Source organism: Antedon mediterranea, chromosome 8 (genome assembly GCF_964355755.1).
Source record: "Antedon mediterranea chromosome 8, ecAntMedi1.1, whole genome shotgun sequence".
In the NCBI taxonomy this organism is placed as follows: Eukaryota; Metazoa; Echinodermata; class Crinoidea; order Comatulida; family Antedonidae; genus Antedon; species Antedon mediterranea.
Genome location: NC_092677.1, coordinates 15,720,846 through 15,743,844, shown reverse-complemented (window position 1 = coordinate 15,743,844; position 22,999 = coordinate 15,720,846). Strand labels below are relative to the sequence as shown.

At 32.8% G+C, this 22,999-nt stretch overlaps 2 protein-coding genes across 2 annotated transcripts; one reads left to right on the top strand and one right to left on the bottom strand.

The window, feature by feature from the left end:
* Positions 1-2,634: 2,634 nt before the first annotated feature.
* Positions 2,635-8,386, bottom strand: LOC140056394 (lymphocyte antigen 75-like). The gene is made up of 8 exons (XM_072101757.1): positions 8,326-8,386; positions 6,948-7,011; positions 6,342-6,599; positions 4,903-5,016; positions 4,365-4,595; positions 3,240-3,785; positions 2,837-2,909; positions 2,635-2,669 (listed from the first exon to the last, which is right to left on the bottom strand). Exons 1-6 carry the CDS (start codon positions 8,338-8,340, stop codon positions 3,589-3,591), a joined length of 879 nt encoding a protein of 292 aa, XP_071957858.1. The 5' UTR covers positions 8,341-8,386; the 3' UTR covers positions 2,635-2,669; positions 2,837-2,909; positions 3,240-3,588.
* A 10,825-nt stretch (positions 8,387-19,211) lies between these two features.
* On the top strand, positions 19,212-22,894 carry LOC140056362 (carbohydrate sulfotransferase 1-like). Its single transcript, XM_072101709.1, has 4 exons — positions 19,212-19,333; positions 19,663-19,715; positions 20,036-20,157; positions 20,378-22,894. The coding sequence occupies exons 3-4, from the start codon at positions 20,085-20,087 to the stop codon at positions 21,373-21,375; spliced, it is 1,071 nt and encodes a 356-aa protein (XP_071957810.1). The 5' UTR covers positions 19,212-19,333; positions 19,663-19,715; positions 20,036-20,084; the 3' UTR covers positions 21,376-22,894.
* The last annotated feature ends 105 nt before the right edge of the window (positions 22,895-22,999 follow it).

Genomic DNA, 22,999 nt, shown 5'->3' with positions numbered 1-22,999 from the left:
GAGCATTCTGGACGCAGATTGGAACGATTGCTGCTATCGGTTTTTGGTACACAATTATTCCGCCGCTTAAGAATTACGTTACTTTCATTATACTAGATGCCCACAGATGGTTCTCGAATACACAGTAATTTCAGCGTAACAAAACTGGCGATTTCAAATGTACGTACCGCAGAACTATATACATTGTCGTTTACAGAAACGAATAAATAGACACGATGATTTATGTAGTCAACTAAAATTAGCACCCTGGGAATTACTTCCGAAGGAGAAACTTATCACAAAATCAAGTTTTTGATTTGGATATTTTGTTCATGTTTTATAGGCCTATAAATAATATACCTCTAAATACAGTAAAACATTTGCGATTTAATACTTTTTTTATTTTATTTATTTATTTATTTCTTTTAAATATTCATTGTACACTAATTTTCCCCGTGTATGGCAAGAGATTCCTAATTATATTAGAGAACATTCTTTATTTAGTTTAGTTAAAACTGTCACTGTCATAATCGATTGAAATATTAAAGTACCATGTCACGATACACCACTACGACGTTTATATTTGGTAATTATTAATTAATACAAACGTTGAGAAAGAACTGTCAGTATAAAGTTTATTTGTATATAATAATGTGTTTATATATCTAACAGTAGAGCCTATCCACAATCTCGCAAGTTTATTCTCAAAGGGCCCATATATTTACCTACCGTATGTGTTAAACCAAGGGCTCATAAATTTACCTACAGTACTTGTGTTAAACCAAGCTCTGGCAGACTGAGAGATTGGGATGTTCCATTCATCGCAAATCAATAGATTTGTATAATCGTATATTAAATCTATCAAAATAGTATTTTTTAAAGAAAATCGGCCTGTCTTCAACATTATGATGGTGTACTCTAGCTGTTCAACCGGTTTTCAGCTATTAAAAACAATTATCGTAGGAGGAGATAGGAAAATGCGAAGCCTCCTCGCATTTTTGTGGCGGGTATTTTTCAAGATGGACATCCATTATACAGTGTATACCACGGTCGGAAAACACCCCTATTTGGGGCAAATCTTGGAACCTAAATTCGTTTTAACCGTCAATAACTTATTATCTAACTTAATTTAATTAGTAAACAGGGTTACATCAGGTGGTTAAAATCAGTACCGAATGTACGAACCAACTTTATATACCATCGAGTAAAAATTATAGAAGTAAGGCGCGATTTACCGAATTTTGCCCTTACGTAAATTTATATATAGACTAGATGGTACGCTCGCTTCGCTCGCGTACCATCTAGGTCGTGCCCACAGATGGTTCTCGAATACACAGTAATTTCAGCGTAACAAAACTGGCGATTTCAAATGTACGTACCGCAGGACTATAGGCCTATACATTGTCGTTTACAGAAACGAATAAATTGACACGATGATTTATGTAGTCAACTAAAATTAGCACCCTGGGAATTACTTCCGAAGGAGAAACTTATCACAAAATGAGTCCAAGTTTTTGATTTGGACTCATTTAAAGAAACCCAATTTGTGTTTTGTATGTAACATTAGGGTTGAGGGATGGGAAAGCGGATAGGTACAAAGAGGAACAATTTTTAAATATATTCTTTATCCACTCAGTAACGAAATATTTTTTTCATGTTTTATAGGCCTATAAATAATATACCTCTAAATACAGTAAAACATTTGCGATTTAATACTTTTTTTATTTTATTTATTTATTTATTTATTTTAAATATTCATTGTACACTAATTTTCCCCGTGTATGGCAAGAGATTCCTAATTATATTAGAGAACATTCTTTATTTAGTTTAGTTAAAACTGTCACTGTCATAATCGATTGAAATATTAAAGTACCATGTCACGATACACCACTACGACGTTTATATTTGGTAATTATTAATTAATACAAACGTTGAGAAAGAACTGTCAGTATAAAGTTTATTTGTATATAATAATGTGTTTATATATCTAACAGTAGAGCCTATCCACAATCTCGCAAGTTTATTCTCAAAGGGCCCATATATTTACCTACCGTATGTGTTAAACCAAGGGCTCATAAATTTACCTACAGTACTTGTGTTAAACCAAACTCTGGCAGACTGAGAGATTGGGATGTTCCATTCATCGCAAATCAATAGATTTGTATAATCGTATATTAAATCTATCAAAATAGTATTTTTTAAAGAAAATCGGCCTGTCTTCAACATTATGATGGTGTACTCTAGCTGTTCAACCGGTTTTCAGCTATTAAAAACAATTATCGTAGGAGGAGATAGGAAAATGCGAAGCCTCCTCGCATTTTTGTGGCGGGTATTTTTCAAGACGGACATCCATTATACAGTGTATACCACGGTCGGAAAACACCCCTATTTGGGGCAAATCTTGGAACCTAAATTCGTTTTAACCGTCAATAACTTATTATCTAACTTAATTTAATTAGTAAACAGGGTTACATCAGGTGGTTAAAATCAGTACCGAAAGTACGAACCAACTTTATATACCATCGAGTAAAAATTATAGAAGTAAGGCACGATTTACCGAATTTTGCCCTTACGTAAATTTATATATAGATTACGTATGCTTTTAACCAGATCATTGAAGGTTGGTTACGAGTTCGATACATAGACTTCGCCCAAAGCTACTTTCAATTATTCCTTTGCTTCAATTATTCCTTCGATTATAAAAGATCAAATGTAAGATATAAATAGCAAAGCATAAACTAACCAACATTGGATGGATGAATGTTATCAACTGAGATTATAAATAAACAGATGAAATAGCCTTTTTTTTATTTTTGGTTTTGTGAGTTATTCATTATATGTTGCAACTATTACTAACCTCATAACAGTATTTGGACTTTAGTTTGTCTACCATCAGTCAAACGTTATGTCCTCTTCATTTGTTGACCATTCTACAGAAGGAAAACGTAAATTATTGTCATTTGTAAAATTCAGTACGCTTCCTTGGTAGATTTAATCAGCAGTGGTAGCAGCAATATCAACAAGTAAACTAAAATCACTTTACATGGACTTTCGATTTGTACCTCCACTATACGTCGACTGATATGTGAAAGTCGACTGGCACGCCAACTGCCAAATTTCAGAATGTGTTCAGTGAACATTTCTTGTTGCGTTGTGTAAATGGTCATAAGTATAACATGTACTCTATATTTGTATTACCGTTACCACGTGTCTGTGTAAATTGACTATAACAACTAAACCAATGCTATTTAAAGGCTTACCAAATTGTTGTGAGAATTATAACGACGACCACAGTAGTAGATTTTTGCATGCATTGTGCTGTAACTTCCAATTCCTCTGGGTTATGTTTTTGTTTTCATGAGACTCATTAATTACTTTTTGTAATCTTCTTTAGCCTATACCCTGTACACTTATACTTAGTTTATTAAATTAAAATTGAAAATTAGTAATAACATGTTGACCTGTGGGGAGAAATTTTCTTAGTTAATGCTGTGAAAATAAATATTGTTAATGCTGAAAAAAAAGATAGGTATTAAAACTGTAGAAGGAAAACATACATGTTATATTAAAACAAAGTTGGCTATTGTTTACCCATTTGATAGAAACAATTCAGAACGCGAGATTTGTTATGTGTTTGTTACCTCTCATATCCTTACACACATATGCATTTTCTGTTGAACAATCCATGAATTTCCAAGAGAAAATGTCATCATCCTGACTGTATGCTGCACATTTGCCATCTATATCAGTTTGATTAATTCCGTTAATCGAATACTCAACATCAGTTTCATCAGTCCATTGAAGATCTGTAAAGAAATATACATAAAATAAATAATGTGAATATCGTTATTGATAACGTCTATTAATATAAGATTACTTATGGTGATATATGAGCTCATTAGTCTGGTACGCACGCACGTGAGTGAACTTTTTTTCCGAAAATTGTAAAGTAATTCCACCGTAAATCATGTATACATCTGTCCATATCAATATATAATTACCGTGCACTCTAATTCTCAGGAGTGTATCTAAGTTTGCCCAGTACCTCTTTTTGTGATAAAGCAACAATTACAACATATACCGGTACATACATACTGTATGATCATTGGACATAAGCCTATACATGTTATGGTACAGGCCTGTGTGTAAAACCTGAAAACTTGTATAGGTATTACCGATTTTTGACACTAGACACATATTGTCATATGTGGAGATACTGTACTGAGAATCGAGTTGTATCCGATAGTTTATACTAAATTTTACAAATCATTTTTAATAATATTTACGCACACTTGTTACCCGGCGCATTATAGCGATGAAAGTATATTTAACTGTAATCTAGTAACTAAAATATGCAATCGACTATATAAATATTCAAATTTTACCAAATTCTTTGGAGTAGTTCAGGCCGAGCCATGTCTCATTGCAGAAGTTTCCAATAATTGTTTGTACAAACTCATCTTCATCTAAAGAATGGATACTAGCTAGGTCAGCATTTCGAAAACTTCGACAGCTTTGTGTGGCTTCATCATGTGTTGTACAATTGTTGAAGTATTTGTAACATTCGTCTTTATTACCATACCAAGTTTCATCAAGGCAGCCAAACTTTTGAACACCTATTTAGAAATATAATTATAACTACTAAAACTTCTTCAATATTTGGAAGAAAAGTACCACCTTGTACAATTTAGGTAAATAAAAGAATGGAGTACGGTACTACTGTATGCAATACAGGTGTTTGTTTACAGCTTGGTTCCCACCAGGACTTAAGGGCACCTAAAGCGAGCTGACCAATGGCAAGCGAGTGTTCGGTTAATTCTTTTCTTGCGTTGCGCCTACAGTACTGTACATCCTGTCGTTGCGTCCGAAGTACGAACTACCTAGGCTCACGGCGATAGTAAGGGCAGTAACTGTAACATTTACCTTTCTGGCACATTACTGTGTTATTTGATTGACAAAGCATATTTGACCATAAGCCATTCGATGTATTGAAATATGCGCACTCTCCCGAAGCGATGTCTGGTGTTCCTTGCCATTCTAGGTAAAAAAAAATAATTACATTATCGTGAACAGTGCGTAATACTTACATTAGCTGTAATTTCGACCGAAATTTCTGGTGAAAATAATTACTGATTACATAATAAAAATGTAAATATTTATATTATATATATATATATATAAACACAACAGGCATAGAAATAAATTCCAAACCGCCCGGTGATACACTGATATATAGATATATATATATATATAAATCATACTGTAAATTGTAGAAACAGTGCTCATATTCGGAACATAATCTCACAATCGCGTCGAGCATAGCTCATTGGCGAAAGTTCCGTATTTTTTAGTTGTATGAAAAAATGTCTCTGGCTGGATTCGAACCTGCAACCTCTCGCTTACAGGGCGAGTATCATACCACTAGACCACAGAGCCATGTATGGTATTATCACAGATTTTCACCCACCAGATACATTCTCTCATACAACAAACGTTCTCACAATCAGTGGAGGCTTAACAAATCAGAATAAATTCCAACTTTAATTCGCAACGGTTTTTTAAATAATATTGTGTATATGTAAATCAATGATGTTGCGTAGCACTGTGTAAATTATATATAAATCATACTGTAAATTATAGAAACAGTGCTCATATTCGGAACATGATCTCACAATCGCGTCGAGCATAGCTCATTGGCGAAAGTTCCGTATTTTTTAGTTGTATGAAAAAATGTCTCTGGCTGGATTCGAACCTGCAACCTCTCGCTTACAGGGCGAGTATCATACCACTAGACCACAGAGCCATGTATGGTATTATCACAGATTTTCACCCACCAGATACATTCTCTCATACAACAAACGCCCTCACAATCAGTGGAGGCTTAACAAATCAGAATATATATATATATATATATATATATATATATATATATATATATATATATATATATATATATATATATATATATATAAATCATACTGTAAATTATAGAAACAGTGCTCACTTGCACTGATAAAGGGCTAGTGTTGCCCGAAAGCTCTGCTAACTTTTCTGGCTGTTTTACTTATTGTTTTGATTTAGCTTTTCGCTTTTTTTTTGTATCTCCATTGAGATCCAGCCACTGATACCCACAGCATTGTCATTTTTTCAGTAATTTGCCTTTGGATTTATATATATTATAATATATATATTATTCTCTGTAGTAGAGCCGCTATTAAGATCAGACCTTCGGACCCAAAAAAGTGACCTCGATATAGATTAAACATCGGCGTTTATTCGGTTAACAGAAAAGTGTCCCTTAATAGGTGATCTAAGGTATGAAGCTCCATCGAGTTGTTATACAAACTATATTATCTCCATACTTGTATACAGAAGTATCTCTTCCGTTGTCCAATACCAGTTCCTAGAAAAGTTCTGGAAATTCAGGCCAATCCAAATATAATCATAGGATTTGTCCTGTGCCATCTGTTGAATGTATTCATTTTCGCTTTGTGATGTTATAGATACCAAAGATGCATTTTGTTTTTGACAGAATGCGTTAGCGTCATTCCAGTTGAGTAAACTGCCATCTAACAAATAACAAGTATCTTCAAAAAGTTTCCAATCGTAGGGGCATTTATCTGAAAAGAAATTAAAAGTACTTCTAAAATTGATTGTATATTGTATCATTCAAATAGTGTTTTATGTAATGTTGTTATGTACTTTATTATTATGTGCAGTTATGTACTTTATATTACTTTTTGGAAAAGAAGGTATTTTTTTGTAATTAATCATTTTCTGCTGTTGAGCAAATCCGCAACAGTTGTCAGAATATCTAAAAGATGTAGCATAGTAAAATAAAATATTAAGCATTAGCATTTTGTAGTCATTGTATGGCCATTCCTGGTAAAAAGACGTTTGACCAAGATGATTGAGGGCCGACTTAACAGGCTTGACAGGCTTTTTAGTTGAAGAATTATACTACTTACATATTGCCGCAGTGCTTGCCTTTCCTAATCCAATAATGTTCCAAAGTAGTACAACAGTCAACACCTAATTGAAAAAAATAAATAAAATAAGCATAAACTCAACAACACCTAATTGAAAAAAATAAATCAAATAAGCATAAACACACATCATTTTTTTACAAACGAGAATCGAGGAGTTTTAACGAAAATGTTGTTATTGAAACATTTGGAGACTCTTCTTGAATTTGTTCACCGCTGGGAACCAGAAGAAAGGGTTTATTGAATTCAGCTTAAAACAAGTTTATAATTGACTGTAGACAGTTAGTTCGAATATGTAATGACAGATGCAGAATCGAATGTTTTTCTAAACTGAGATTATATTTTACTCTATAAGTTACTAATGAAGCTGAATTGCATAAATTGTTCAAATCGTGCTTAACGCAAATGCATTTTTTTAATGTAGAAAATCAAATAAACTCTCAGTTCATTATGTTTTGTAAATTTCCTTTGAAATAGAAGAACATCAGTCTGTGATGAACTTCAATATCCCCGGACATAATTGTGTTTGTTTTGTTTGTTTCTTTTTATTTAAATTTTTTTTTTTTGCTTTGTAAAAAACGGATTATTTCAGCCTTCATTTAATATTACTACAATTAAATACGCAACTGGCTATATATTGAAAACATATTATGTTAGAATACCCCGTAAATATTTCGTATTAGCTTATTATTTTAACTAAACTGATTTTGGTTGAAAAAATGATTTGCAAATTTATAGAATTCATTTTGTCAAAAATGATCGTTTTTAAGCTCTGTCTACACTATCAAACTAGTTTGACAAAAAAAAAAGGTGGTGCCTATGTATGGTGGTGATATGCCCAAATATAGTAGTAATATGACATCACCATGTCCATTTATAGGCACATCACATGTTTGTTGTCACATAAACTTTGATAGTGTAGACAGAGCTTTACACTTTACGGCGTCATGTAGTGAATTGTGAATTTGTAAAGATTTGCACATTTGAGGGTGCCATGTTTTCACAAATGTAACTGTTTCTCGATTCAACATCGATAAAAGCTGAACTCGATTTGTTTTGCATAATTGTAAACGGGTTGGTATTGTTTTATTTTAAATAATTGCATTATATTCATAGTCATAGTATTGCTAATCAAGATCATTACAAGTTAGGCCTTCTCTAATTCATTTTCTTTCACACAAAATATAACTTAGGCCTATTAACCAGCAATTAAATGTTGACTAATAATTCTAACGATTTTTAAAAAAACTTACTAACCGGTACTAAAAGCGATATTTAATTGGATTATGTTTTGTTTTATAACTTTTTCTCATAAATTGATTTGAATTAATTTATAATAAGTGAGTAACACAAATCTTACCTGTATAAAATCCATATCGCAATACTACTTTAAACGTCTGAACTCATCTTGCCAAAATAAGATAACTGGTTATATTAATTTGAAAACAATTGCAATATGCGAAGATTTGTGTGAATTATAACATCTGGAAAATGTGCTATTGTAGTTTATCGTATTATTGAGAGGCGATCTATTCATTACAATGTTATACAGGTAAATAAAATAAAAGCAGTAATACATTTAATTATGGCAATAAGTAAATACTATATGTTCTCTTCAAAGCCGAATACAATGGGATGCGGTATAGTGAAGTATATTTTACCGTAATTATTTACAATTTATAATTTTGTTTACATTTTACATCCAACAGTACACCAAAAAGAAGCGAGTTCTTGCCAGTTTGGTAACTATTATTTAAATGCATCTACATACATACATACGACATACAATAATTATGTACATACAAAAAGTAAAAAACATTGGTCGCCCACGACCGGTCAGCACCTCCAGTGTGGCACTCCCCTGTGGGGTCGGTCGAATATGCGCCCTTGTTGATATTATGCAAAGCATTTCCCGCTAGCATCACACCTAGTGCATTATTAAATAAAATAGTGAATAACTAATGTATTCATGTTGTTCTGCATCGCTTACCTACTAAAAGTAATAGTAAATACTGTATTAAGGGCCTTTCACACCTGTTCCGGCACGGTTCCGGTCCGGCGACGGCAAATCCAATAGAACGTCAATGTTTCGTTTTTACGCGGCTACGCGCATATCGATTGGTGCTTGGCCGCGTGGAGCGTCGTGAAAACGAAACATTGGCGTTCGATTCGCCGGACCGGAACCGTGCCGGAACAGGTGTGAAAGGCCCTTTATGCCTTAATATAACAGCTTTAGGTAAACTCATTTATTTCATCATTGACAATGTTTATATTTCGTTATTATATTTATTCAAAGCATAATGTACAAATTCATAATAGAAATCGATGTGTTTTTATTCATATTTATTTTATTTGTGGTTATAGTCTGCTTCTTTCTCATGTTTTACTTTTTATGACTTTATTGAAAGTTTTTGGTTGGTCGGTTTTCACGGGCCAATGAATTTTTGATTGGTTTAACCTAGATGACGAAGGCCAATGTTGTAATACCTGTAACACTAGTCAAGAGCCTCTTTTTTTAACAGTATGATAATATAAGCTGGAAACAAGTCTATCGTGTCATTTGAAACAACTAGGTAGAAAGTTGAATAAAGTAGATTATGTGTTTACAAACCCCCGTACAGTACTTGCAATATGTTTCACGTGACAGGAGTAGATAGATATTGTTGCGCGCGTGTAAATAGACTAAAATATTTTTGGAAACATTTTCAGTAGCATTGACAATTTAAAGTCACGTAGTATTAACCTTGATTTGGTCCTGTATTCACTTTGTCGCAAAGTGTAAACAACAGGATTTACAGAAGAGTTACAAAGAAGAACAAACCAAACAACATCAAACGACAAATAGTAATCAGTCCAATCTGCGCAAAATATATCAAACGCGTAAAAAGCCATTAGTGGAGTACTAAACAATAAGTACGCCCCAACCACGATAATCGTTGTTTTGAAAGCTTTCAATTCGATCTTAAATAACTGTCTTGTGTTAAGTTCAATTGCATTCAGTTCTGTTGTGATACGTCTTTGATGACGTTTAGCAATGCAAAATATTAAAATGTGTAAAATAACCGTTATGAATATCTCAACTAGCATCATCATGTATGTCACAAATTCGACAAGTACGAAATCGCCGAATGGTGAATGCGGACAAGCGACAAACGTATCACTAGGAACGACATACAGACCTAGCGAAAAAGGTATAAGAATTAACCAAACAGAGATAAGAACTGTTCGCGTTATTCCCGTTTTGTGGCTGTGTTTTTGATACCAGTACGGTCGAGAAACTGCTATATATCGGTCTATACTCAAAAAGAAAATATGGTTGAGAGAAATGATACCCAATATTTCTCTCAAAACAGTTACTATCCACACAGCAATTTGCAAATCTTCAATTGAATACGCAACTGCATTAAATACCATAATCAGACCAGTCATAACATCAACTGACGCCAGGCTGCATATTAAATGATTGCTGAGACAATACATATGCCCGGTGGAACGTATCACATATATCACAAATGTATTGCCAATAATGGCAAAAATTCCAAATATTGTATATCCTATCAGGTATAAATAATGCCGATATTCTAAGTCACCTGGCTTATCACGTGATATGTTTACATTCATCAAAGCGGTATCAGAGGATGACCAGTTCATGTTTGACAAAAAATACTGATTCACGAACATAATAACATTGCTATAAACTGTATGTGACCGTTTTGTAGGTTAACACTATGCACACACAGTACAGCTATTAGATAAAGTTCTTTTGAATAAGTTACAAAATGATTGACAACTTTAATTTTTGTTAATAAGCTATACAAACACAGTTCACTAAATGATTTTATAAATCGATCGATCACAGTGATTACCTTTTACTCACAAGCATGGAATTGAACTCTTACCAAATGAGTTAGCACTGTCATCGGATGATCGATTACTAGTCAAAAATTCTTAGGATAATAAATTGAAATGAACATTTATGCTATTAAAATACAGACCTCCAAAATCTCGCGAAAATAATGGGAGTTTCCAGATACTTCGAATTATATCACTAAAATATAATGTCTTCCGATTGTTGATATATTAAACAAAAGCATCCGATAATGTATGTATTACTTTTTTTTTCTTTCGTGGTTAACCACCACCTTTATTCATTCAATGTCATATATTTTTTTTATACATCTTTTACTTGTATCCTCTTTAATATATCATAGGCCTACTTATACATATATTCTACTGTATTCTGTTAAAAATCAATTTAACACATTTCCATTAACACTTTTTTTTAACATAGTGTTTTTTGGGTTTTTTTTAATCTATCTGCATATTTTGTTATACTTGCATACGTTTCTTTATACAATTATCTGTTATTACTGTACATTTCATTTTCAATAAATCCATCTAATTTTTGGATTATTAGTAAATTGCCATGTACAAAAACAGTAATGTACATTGAAGTTCATAAGAGTTGGATCAAAAATATGTTTGTAAGGAATGCATACGTGAATTACTCTAGTAGCTAGATCAAATTTCGTATGCACTTTGAGGTCCAGAGAATTGGTTTAGGGTGGTCAAACAATCATTTTTGGCTTGGTTACACATTTTGAAAATGTGGCGAAAGGTCAAAAGGTCATGGTGAAAGGTCATAAGACCAAACACCAATATGTCCTTAAATCTCAACAACCACTGGTCACAGCGAAGTAATTTTGGTTTCAAATTTATCAGAAGGTATACATTTATATTCAGTCTAATGGGACATTTTAGTTAAAAATGACCGGAAATGCCATTTATGACCTTTGACCCACAACCCAGGGCATGTATTTATCTCCGTAACTACTGGTCGTAGACACTTGAATTTGGTTTTAAATTGTTCGAAATATATATTTTGTTATTTGTTACACATTTTGAAAAATTTTACAAAAGGTCAAAGGGTCAGGGTCAAGGGTTATATGAACAAATAAATAAAGGTACTCGTATCTCGGCAACCACTGGTCGCAGCAAGTCAATTTTGGTCTTAAAATGTTCAGAAGGCATGCTTTCATATTCAATCTAATGGGACATTTTAGTAAAAAAATGATCAGAAATGCCATTTCTGACCTTTGACCCACATACCAGGGCATCTTCATATCTCTGTAAGTACTGGTCGTAGAAACTTAAATTTGGTATCAAATTGTTCAAAATATACATATTTACATTCATTGTAATAGAAAATGTGGTTAAAAGATGAACAGAAAATACTATTACTATTAAATGTTTCAAACAAAAAACATATCTCTACACAACTTATTCTTGGACAGTAATTTTATACAATAACTGATAGTGATACTTTAAATTGTTTCAATTTCAAGTACTAGTTATTGCTGTCCATGAGAACATTTTGATATAAACGTCAAGCTCAACAGTTTTTTCAGAATGCTAGAAGTAACTTGCCATGTGTATCCGATTAAACGCCCCGGGCATTTATTGTTCAAAAGGGTTTTTAGTGGGAGGGGAGGCATCTTTATTTGGGGTATAATATGGTATTAACATGATGTTCTATTGGAGGGAATGGTGGCGTTTATTTGAGGGAGGCTTTTATTCAAAGCGGGTGTTAATTCGAATAAATACTCGAGCTCAACAGTAAAGAATGCTAGAAGTAACATACCATAGTTACCCGAATAAAAGGCCCGGGCATTTATTTATTCAGGGAAGGCGTTTATTTTGTTTGGGTGTAATAATGGTAACATGTATAATCAAATAAATACACCCCAGTTAAAAAAAAAAAAAAATTAATATAATAAGAATAATAACTGGATTAAACCTCATTCTATTCTGGTGCAAGTACAATCATGTAATAAAAGGTATCAGAGACAATTATAGGCCTAATAGACCAATTCATTGTCATTATTCCGTAACACTGTTGCATAATATTTTTGAATGTTACCGACAAAACTTATACATAATATGTATAAGTTTTGTCGGTGTATATTATACACGTCTGTTCCCAGTGTAGATAAAAAAACAATATATGTTTCTGGAGATTTATTATCAATACCACTAGAAACTTTGACATGTTTTAGGTACTGAATGCATTGACAACTAGAAAGCCACTCCGAGAAAAAAATTCTCCTACATCAGATTTCTCCGGTAAAAAAATATATATATATTTGTTTGTGATTTACGCTAATTTCACTACAAGCTTGTGTATGCGAGTTTGGTGTAATGGTTTGTAACAAGCCTTTCAATTAACAATAGCTTCAGTTGACTAACAATAGAACAGCAACGCGAAAATCAAACGAGTGAATTTGAAAAGAAATAGGTTTTGTAAACTACTCCCATAAAAAAACGTGCACATTAAATAAAATTATGTTTTAAAAACTCTTGCCCTTGTACAAAAAAATGAAGTTTTTTGGACAAGTAGTTCTCGAGAAAATTCAATTTGAGTTTACTTGTTACTTTAAGACTGCTCGCCGGCTTTTGAAAAATTCTGTCCTATCTTTTTAACACTAGCAGGTCTGAAAAGTATACTAAAAAGTGGTCCAGAATTGGGACCGTGGTCCGAAATGGTCCCAAAATTTAATGGAATGGACCACATATCTATCTGTAGATTCATTTTGGTAAAGACCTTGTAATTACTTTTTGAGTAATCCTGCTAACAAACAAACAGACAAACAGACAGACAAACAAACACACGCGATCGATTACATATACCTCCTTGGCGGAGGTAAATAAAAGCATCAGAAGTTATCATGATAAAATCATACTACAACACTGTACTACAGTACACAAGGGTGTTTTCAGGAAAGCTGGACATATTGTACAATAGTAATGAAACTATGTATCGGCATTTAAAAATATGCAAAAGATTGTTGTCAAATTGTAGTCACAAACAAACAGATGATAGAATGAAGATCCATTGTGAGTGCAATCGTGTCAGGATAATGTTTTATATCATTATACTGCACCTGGAGGAGAAGATCCATTTAATGTATAGTATTTTTGCTGATTCTTTTTTTGAGCGTGATGAAGATGTTAGAACACGTGGTCATTCTTTTAAATTAAAATTTAAGTTCTCACGCACAAATTGGATGAGGGACTCATTTGGTCGAAAAGCTATTGTATTATGGAATTCGTTATCGGAGGATGTAGTAGCTTCAAGATCAACCAATCAATTTAAGTCCGGTCTTGAACGGGCATGGTCCAACCACCCTCTTAAATTTGCGCCATATTCAAGAGTTGATGTAATTATCAAGAGGGGCTTATAGGCATAGCCTAGCCTCGACTCCGGACCCAGCATTGCTGAGCTCCGGAAACAAGTAAACAAGTAAGTAAGTAAACAAGTAATGTTATCTATGACAGTGTCACTTTTATTCTAAAAGACAGAAACAAGAAGAAAAAAGAAAGAAAACGAATCATGTAAAGTACCTCTTATCAGTTGAGAAACGAATTATAATTATTAAAATTACAGTATTTATTCGAATTAACACCCGCTTTGAATAAAAGCCTCCCTCAAATAAACGCCACCATTCCCTTCATGTGGAATACACCCGCCACATGCATTTACACAATACCATTGTATCACAACACATTACATTAACTACCATAATCTACAATTTACCAAGCATTTTTTTCACTTTTTGATATTAATTGTGCTGTATTTTTTTTACATCTAGGTGGTATTTATTTGATTATACATAGTGTATTACCATATTATACCCCAAATAAAGATGCCTCCCCTCCCCCTCAAAACCCTTTTGAACAATAAATGCCCGGTTAATCGGATACACATGGCAAGTTACTTCTAGCATTCTGAAAAGAACTGTTGAACTTGACGTTTCTATCAAAATGTTCTTGGGGACGGCAATAAGTACTTGAAATTGAAACAATTTAAAGTATCAGTTATTGCATTACATTACTGTCTAAAGCTTGGTTCCCACTAGAACGTAACGCAAGGACGTAAACGCAACGCAAGCGTTTTAACCAATGACAAGCGAAGTTATAGACAGTTAGCAATCACAAGCGAATAAGCCATCGCTTGTGATTGGTCAATTCACTTGCGTTGCGTTACGTCCTTGCGTTGCGTCGCTAGTGGGAACCACGCTTAAGGATAAGTTATGTAGACATATGTTTTTTGTTTGAAACATTAGTGATAGTATTTCTGTTCATCTTTTAACCACATTTTCTATTACAATGAATGTAAATATGTATATTTCGAACAATTTGATACCAAATTTAAGTTTCTACGACCAGTACTTACAGAGATATGAAGATGCCATGATATGGGGGTCAAAGGTCAAAAATAGCATTTCTGATAATTTTTGACTAAAATGTCCCATTAGATTGAATATGAAAGCATGCCTTCTGAACATTTTAAGACCAAAATTGACTTGCTGCGACCAGTGGTTGCCGAGATAGAAGTATCTATTTATATTTGTTCATATAACCCTTGACCCTGACCCTTTGACCTTTTGTAACATTTTTAAAAATGTGCAACAAATAACAAAATGTTTATTTCAACAATGTAAGACCAAATTCAAGTGTCTACGATCAGTAGTTACGGAGATACATACATGCCCTGGGGTGTGGGTCAAAGGTCAGAAATGGCATTTCCGGTCATTTTTGACTAAAATGTTCCATTAGACTGAATATAAATGTATACCTTCTGATCAATTTGAGACCAATTCGCTGTGACCAGTGGTTGTTGAGATTTAAGGACATATTGGTGTTTGGTCTTATGACCTTTCACCCTGACCTTTTGACCTTTCGCCACATTTTCAAAATGTGTAACCAAGCTAAAAATGATTGTTTGACCACCCTAAACCAATTTCTGAAGTCAAATTCTCTGGACCTCAAAGTGCATACGAAAGTTGATCTAGCTACTAGAGTAAATAGTAGAATGCTCTGTGTTTTAATATTTTGTTTTGTTTGTATATAATAATTGTTTGTGTATACACGTCTACATTTTAATTCTTTGGACTGCTGACTCTGATTTAATCTTATTAACAGTCTCTGACCAATCTCTATATATTTTATATTATGGTTTGTTGGTCAAATAAATAAATTATATTGAAACAGAGAGAAATATAATTATAAAAAATAAATATAATGTTAATATTCATTGGTTATTAGTAAAACAGCATGACTTGCATCGACGCACCTGTTTTGTATTTGTATTTCACGAATATAAGACATTCATTTTTAATACGCCAACTTTCACCGAAAGGCTAGACCATGGCCTACACCATTTGAAAAAGGCAGCGCACACTACAGGATGATTTTTCGAAAACTATTCAGTCAAACAAAATTTGGCGTTTTTGTCCACCATGTAAAAATTTCCTCAAAATGCGTTGTTAAGCCAACTGACTATCATGGGTCTCCGAAATTGTATTCGCCTATAACAAAATTGCACTCGCATAACGAAATTGCAATTTTGATGACGTAAGAGTTCAATGGAATAATTATTGAAAATCATGTGACCACAATCGTTCAAAATGAGAAGATTCCACTCAGAGCTGTGTTATATTATTTATTGTATGTGTGAACTCAGTTAAAAAACATTATTTAGGTTCAGTTCTTATTAAGTGGCTGCTCATTCACGTCTGAATTAACTTTGAAAGTAATCCGATATCAAATATCTACAAACAAATATCCTCTCTTATTTAAAAAGCTGTTCGTATCTGTAGTTGAAACTCGGTTTGTATACTTCTAATTAACCTCAAGAAAATGCTATATTAAATTGACAGTATTGGTTTATATACGGAGAGGTTTTTGATTCAAATTACATGACGTGTTTAATACTTTTAAGATTAACAAATTAGAATTAGATTCGTGTATGTGTATTTAGGTCAGCAACTTCAACCTTTGAATCTACCAACAAATCTAAAGTTATTTTTCTAAGATTTTAGCAAAGCATTGATTGTTGTTTAAGAAGCTGTTGGTTCAAATTACATGTTGTCTAAATTGCCTTTAAGAAACAAACTGGAATTAGATTATTTAAGTCAACAATCTCGAACCCACCAGCACATTCTGTTTCCAACGTTTTGGCGGTACGGCGTATCAAAGTTACATATATTCAATCGGATACCATATTATTGGATCTTCAGCAGTTATCAGCAATTATTTGTCGTATCTGTGATTCGCAAAACAAAGCATATGCATTGTCTTGTGTGGCTACAACAAAAACAGAAACAAATTTTGAAAATTGAGTTTAAAGCAACAAAGACCACGATTATCGTGGTTGGTGCTTATATGTCTACTCTTCTTATACTGTTTTATATAGGTGTTATATCTTGCGCTGATTATCGCTGGTGGAAGTAAATGAAGATTAATAACATCATAATTTGAATAGGCCATTTTTTAATTTTTAATAAATGTAATCACTTCCATTAAAAAAACCAAAACTAATTTAACTTACAAAAAGACAAAAGAAACGATTGAATTAAAAACCCATTGGCTAGCACCCAATTTAATTTTGCTTTAAATTACATGTGTTTTTCAGAAAAATATATATTTTATTTTTGTGTGTGATCCGATATCAAATTTCTACAAAGAAAAACTTTATAATTGAATGTTAATTAATAAAGAGTTTCGATCGCTTTTCGTTTCTACAGTTGATTATTGTTTTGTTCGCTTGCAATTAACTTCAAAAGAATTTGATAATGTATTTTTACAACAAAAATAAATATATATAGGAGTATTGATTGTTATTTAAGAAGCTGTTGTTGGTTCAAATTACATGTTGTCTAAATTGCTTTTTTAAAGAAACAAACTGGAATTAGATTCACGATGAGTGTACCTGTGCATATAAGTCAGCAATCTCGAACCCACCAGCTCATTCTGTTTCCAGCGTTTTGGTGGTATGGCGTATCAAAGTTACTTATATTCAATTGGATACCCTGTTATTGGATCTGCAGCAGTTATCAGCAATTTATTTGTCATATTTGTGATCCGCAAAACAAAGCACATGCATTGTCTTAGTAATTATTTTATTTTTAGCCTAGCAGTGGTAGATACTTTGACTGGTTTTACAATGATCTTCAGCGCAATTGTATTGTTTATAGGCCTACCTGAATTGCATACAACATCAGGGATTCTACGCGAGACATTTGCTATGATTTCGTTGAATCATATCTTCTTTCTAAGTATAGACCGGTACATAGCAGTTTCAAGACCTTATCTATATCAGTCATATAGCAGCAGGGACATAGTTACCAGAGCATCTATTGCCACCGTTTGGTTATTCATTCTACCTAATGCACTGTGTATGTATTTCATTCCTCCAACTACATTTTACACTTGTACTCACGATCAAAATGTTAAAATGTTACTTTTAGAATTTATTGCATTTGTGATAATGTTAGTTGAATTATGTATTACAGTTGCTTTATATATGTTGATATATTGTATTGCTAGACGTCATCACTTACGTATCCAATCGGAAATAAGTTCAATCCGGATACAACAAGAACAGAAACAAACTTTGAAAATTGAGCTTAAAGCAACAAAGACCACGATTATCGTGCTTGGTGCTTATATATTGTTTTCCACTCCTCTTATACTGTTTTATATATCTGTTATATCTTGCGCCGATTGGACTGATTATCGCTGGTCTTTTGGTACCGTCTGGTTTGTCGTTCTCTGTAACTCTACTGTAAATCCAGTTGTATACACTTTAAGACAAAAGGAATACATAAGTGCTGCAAAAAACATACTTGATAGACTTAGATGGTGGTAATATTTCAAACTCGTAATGACAATGTTTCTCTTTTTGTAAAATAGTGTATTTAAATAATCTCTACAGACTTTTTCGATACAATATTTATACCCGATCAAAACACTCACATTTATAAATGATACATTCTGGAGGCCTATTGATAATAAAAAAGTGTGTACCCGATCATTCTCTGAAATGTACACCATATAATAAGGAATATTTCGGCTACAGAATTGTATTCCCGAGAGTAGCTCCAATTTGAATTGAATTGAACAAAGTTCTCTCTAGAGTGAGTTGAATCTGCTTATCATGCTCGGTGTTTTCGATGAGACTGGAAAACGAAATATCCACACAGGATTTGTTAATCGTATTCATAATTCAAAAATTGGAAATGTCAGATATTTATAAATAGTAATTCAACCAGAAAATAGGCCGCTCCTATTGGCCAGGATACACGTCCTATAGAACTCAACGAGGAAACATATTAGTCAACTTCCTGAACGATAATTAAATTATTGAATGTATACAAAATAAAATAGAAGGACGGTACTGGCTAGCCTTAACAAGACACTGCCTAGACAATGAATGTTTAGCCTGATCAGATACTGGTCCAAACACATGTAGGCCTGAACAGAACTTGGAAACAGCCCGAAGAAAATGACGTGAAGTATATTAAAAGGTTGGTTAAGTATACAAATTTGGTATATTTTGCCTGTCACGTTTTTTTTTACGAGACAGGCAATTGTCTGATCTGGCGGTAATCCAACGTTATAGAATAACAATGTTTGTGCTTTATTTTAAAATAAAATAGATGCTTAAAACCAATTTGATTTATTTAGATCTTATTTTGATAATGTAAACTGCAGTTCATGAGTAATTGTTAAAGTAGGCATACGTAGTCCTGTCTGCTTCTGGTTAACTATGAACTTGACATTAATCTATAGACGGAAATAATAATTTAAATGTACTATTTAGATTTCTGAGCGATTTTATTTTATTTCATTTTAGTATTGCGTGGAAGTTTCGCAGTTCAGCTTCGTCGACAGAAGACGATATAAAAAGTAAGTAATATGCCTACCTTACATTTTCTATAAAGTCGCGTTTGATTACGTCGTATTTTTTAATACAAAATATACTTTATTACAAAACAAGAGAGCTAAAGTTATTACAGAATCGACTAGAGTTATTTCAAAAAAGGTTTGTTACAAAATATCATAATCAATATAGAATGGCATACACGTAATAAGTATGATATTTTGTAAACAATGCAATTGATGATTTTATTTTAGTTGTAGGTTATACAAGGGCCAATAAACAAAACATAGGTTAGACCTGAAAGAAACATTTCTCTCATTTCTCTTATTATATTTCTTATTTTCAGATACTGGTACAGAGTGACGTCACAACGTTGATGTCCCAATTCAAACGCAATGAAAATAAAACGTTTATTTATACTACTTTGTATGATAGTACTTCTATCTTTTATGTCAACAATGTTTCTATGTAAGTATAGAATAATTATTCTTTTATTTGTCAGTATGTATGTGTAAAAAAATTCCCATAGAACATTGTCATGATCATGTGGTTATTTGTGTGTTACACTAAATTACGTCATGAAACTATAAATAGATCAATTGATAGACATATCGGCTGGATTGCTTTTCTAAAAATATCTAATTTTTGTTTGTATACTATTTGAAAGGTTTTATTATTTAACGTTTAGACGGACCTATATTAAATAGCGGACAAGTAACACAACACCAAGAGCCTCTATTGGAGTCGCATTATTTAGTGGAAAAGAAAAGAGCACAAGTTGTATTAATGACCTTCAGGAGATCAGGATCAACATTTACTGGAGAGCTCTTTGGAAACAATATGAGATCTTTTTACTTGTTTGAACCGCTTCACTTTTTGCGCTTCTTTAATAAAAGACCTGTGGACCCTGGCTACATTAAAAATGTCAGTCGTTCAACATTAGAGGCAATTTTATCGTGTCAGTTCACTAAATTGCCGTTTCATACTATTTGGTATCACGACTTTCCAGATTACATGTGTTATTATGGCAGCGTTCTGCGTAATACTTCGTTTTGTTCTTCTACTCGTCAGCCTATTTCTGCTATCTATAGAGAGATGAATAACAGATGTAAACAATCAGATTTTGTCGCCATAAAAACGATACGATTATTCAAAATAAAACACCTTGAACGTTTTGCAGTAACGCCAGGAACAAATTTAAAAGTCATACATCTTGTTCGTGATCCAAGAGGAACAATTAACTCAAATAAGCGTCACTTTCGGACAAGTGTTTCAAACATCACATCTTTATCACGTGATCTTTGTAATTTTATTGCCACAACTCGGCAACGAGTGAAGGATAAATCTATATGGAATGGTGGAAGCCGGTACATGGAGTTAAAATATGAAGATTTATCTTTAAATCCACTCAAAATATCTAAACAAATATACGACTTTATTGGTTTCAATTTGCCGAATGAAATTGTAACGTGGATTGGAAAAAATACGAACGTAACTAATTTTTCCAATGGTTCGATGGTTGTTGCTAAAGATTCGAAAACGGTACCGTTTGCTTGGAGACAGACCATGAATCTACAGGATGTTCTTGATGTTCAAGCTGTATGTGAACCCGTCATGAAACAGCTGGGTTATAGACTTGTTAAAACCGAAAACGATCTTAGAGACACAGAACTTAATCTGATGTAGAAACTTGGCTAGTGTGTGGCATTGACTTTGTAACGTTTGTTGTCTTCGTTGTACTGTAGGCCTATGTGTATATTTCTAGACGGCTATTTCATACCTTTACGAGCGCTATCCAAACTATTCCAAAACATATAACAGGCCATGTGTGCCAAAATGTTTTTACCACATCTTAATATAAAATGAATAAATACATTTTTTTTTTAAGTTTTGCACATATATTTCCTGGACAAGTTTTGTTGGCGATCGTAAAGGAATGTACATAACATGCAAACGACAATAACCAGTAAAATCATGAAAACCAATAACTAGAGACTTGGTGAAAGTATATGTTCCGTCGTTGGTAGTTTTTGGTATTGACCTAGCGCATTTAATAATCAGAAACAATTGTGTTATTTGTACATTATTACTCGTCTAAGTTGAGCTTTTGACAGGTTTTTTTTAAACAGGACCAAGCATTTTCGTACATGATTAATAAAGACATTTTTGGTTAGGCCTAAAAAATATAATAATAATAAAATAACATAATAAGCCAATCGATGATTGAAGAACATAAATTTACTGAATGAAACATTTTTCAAAATAAATATAATGTTCCAGGAGATGTTTTTATTGTAGTCTGGTTAGAGGCCTATTGTTTTCATATTTTAGAAAAGTGTAAAATTACATATTTGTATTTATTTTTATTTTAGTAATTTGAATTAAAGTAAATATGTTTTAATGCATGCATGCAAGTACATAAGCATTAATCTGCACTCTTAGTAGCATATTATGTTATAAATAAACACATCAATATATGTCTTAAAATCCATGAAATAATTAATAATAACAAATCTCAGGAAGGAAGAAAGTGAAAATGAAGTATATTAATAAATGTAGAGTGGAGATATCTTGAGCGGGTGATAAAAACGTTTTATGTCAGAGAGTGGTGGATGGTGCTTGATAAACGCCATTTCTCATTTAACAGATCCCCATGTTTGGCAGTCATTTTAATTATTCAGCCGTTATTATGTAGATATTATCTGACTGTTGACAGTCATCTGGATTCGAGTCAGGTGTATGAAGTATTTTAACACCTCACGAATCGGATGTTACTTTACTTTTAACAGAAATAGAACGATAATGCTGAATGAAAGAAATGGCCTAAAACGACTAGTATGACAATATTTGTATATAAAAATGTGTTTATTAATTTTATAAATAAAATAAACCTGGTACAGTATAAAGTAAAAACTCGCACTGTTTGCTTGATGCGGGTGGAAAGTGTATCGGCGGTGCCTATTACAACCGTAGTATACGGAAGACGTTTAGCGTAGTAAGAGTAATTACCATAACAATTAACCATTTGCACTAGGTCTAAATGAAAATAAAAAACAGCCTATAACTTAGCTTGAATGAAATGTAAAGGTGTACACAAGTGAAATCTTTTTGCAATTACAGTATATTTATGTAAGCATCTGGTTCGGTAATTTGCAAACCAAACAAACCAAATTAGGGAGAGTGGTTATATGTTAGCAGCTACTACAAGCCCATGAAATACATATTATCAATAAATTATATTGATTATAATACATGGTCGGTTAAAATGCCGTTATGCCTACTATATATTATTGAAGACATGTGACTTTTT

Coding starts and splice junctions, on each gene's coding strand:
- LOC140056394 (XM_072101757.1), bottom strand. Junction 6,600..6,947: donor GGCAAGCACTGCGGCAATAT/GTAAGTAGTATA, acceptor ATTTCTTTTCAG/ATAAATGCCCCTACGATTGG. Junction 5,017..6,341: donor AGAGATACTTCTGTATACAA/GTATGGAGATAA, acceptor TTTTTTACCTAG/AATGGCAAGGAACACCAGAC.
- LOC140056362 (XM_072101709.1), top strand. CDS start 20,085: ATGAAAATAAAACGTTTATTTATACTACTTTGTATGATAGTACTTCTA. Junction 20,158..20,377: donor TATGTCAACAATGTTTCTAT/GTAAGTATAGAA, acceptor TTTAACGTTTAG/ACGGACCTATATTAAATAGC.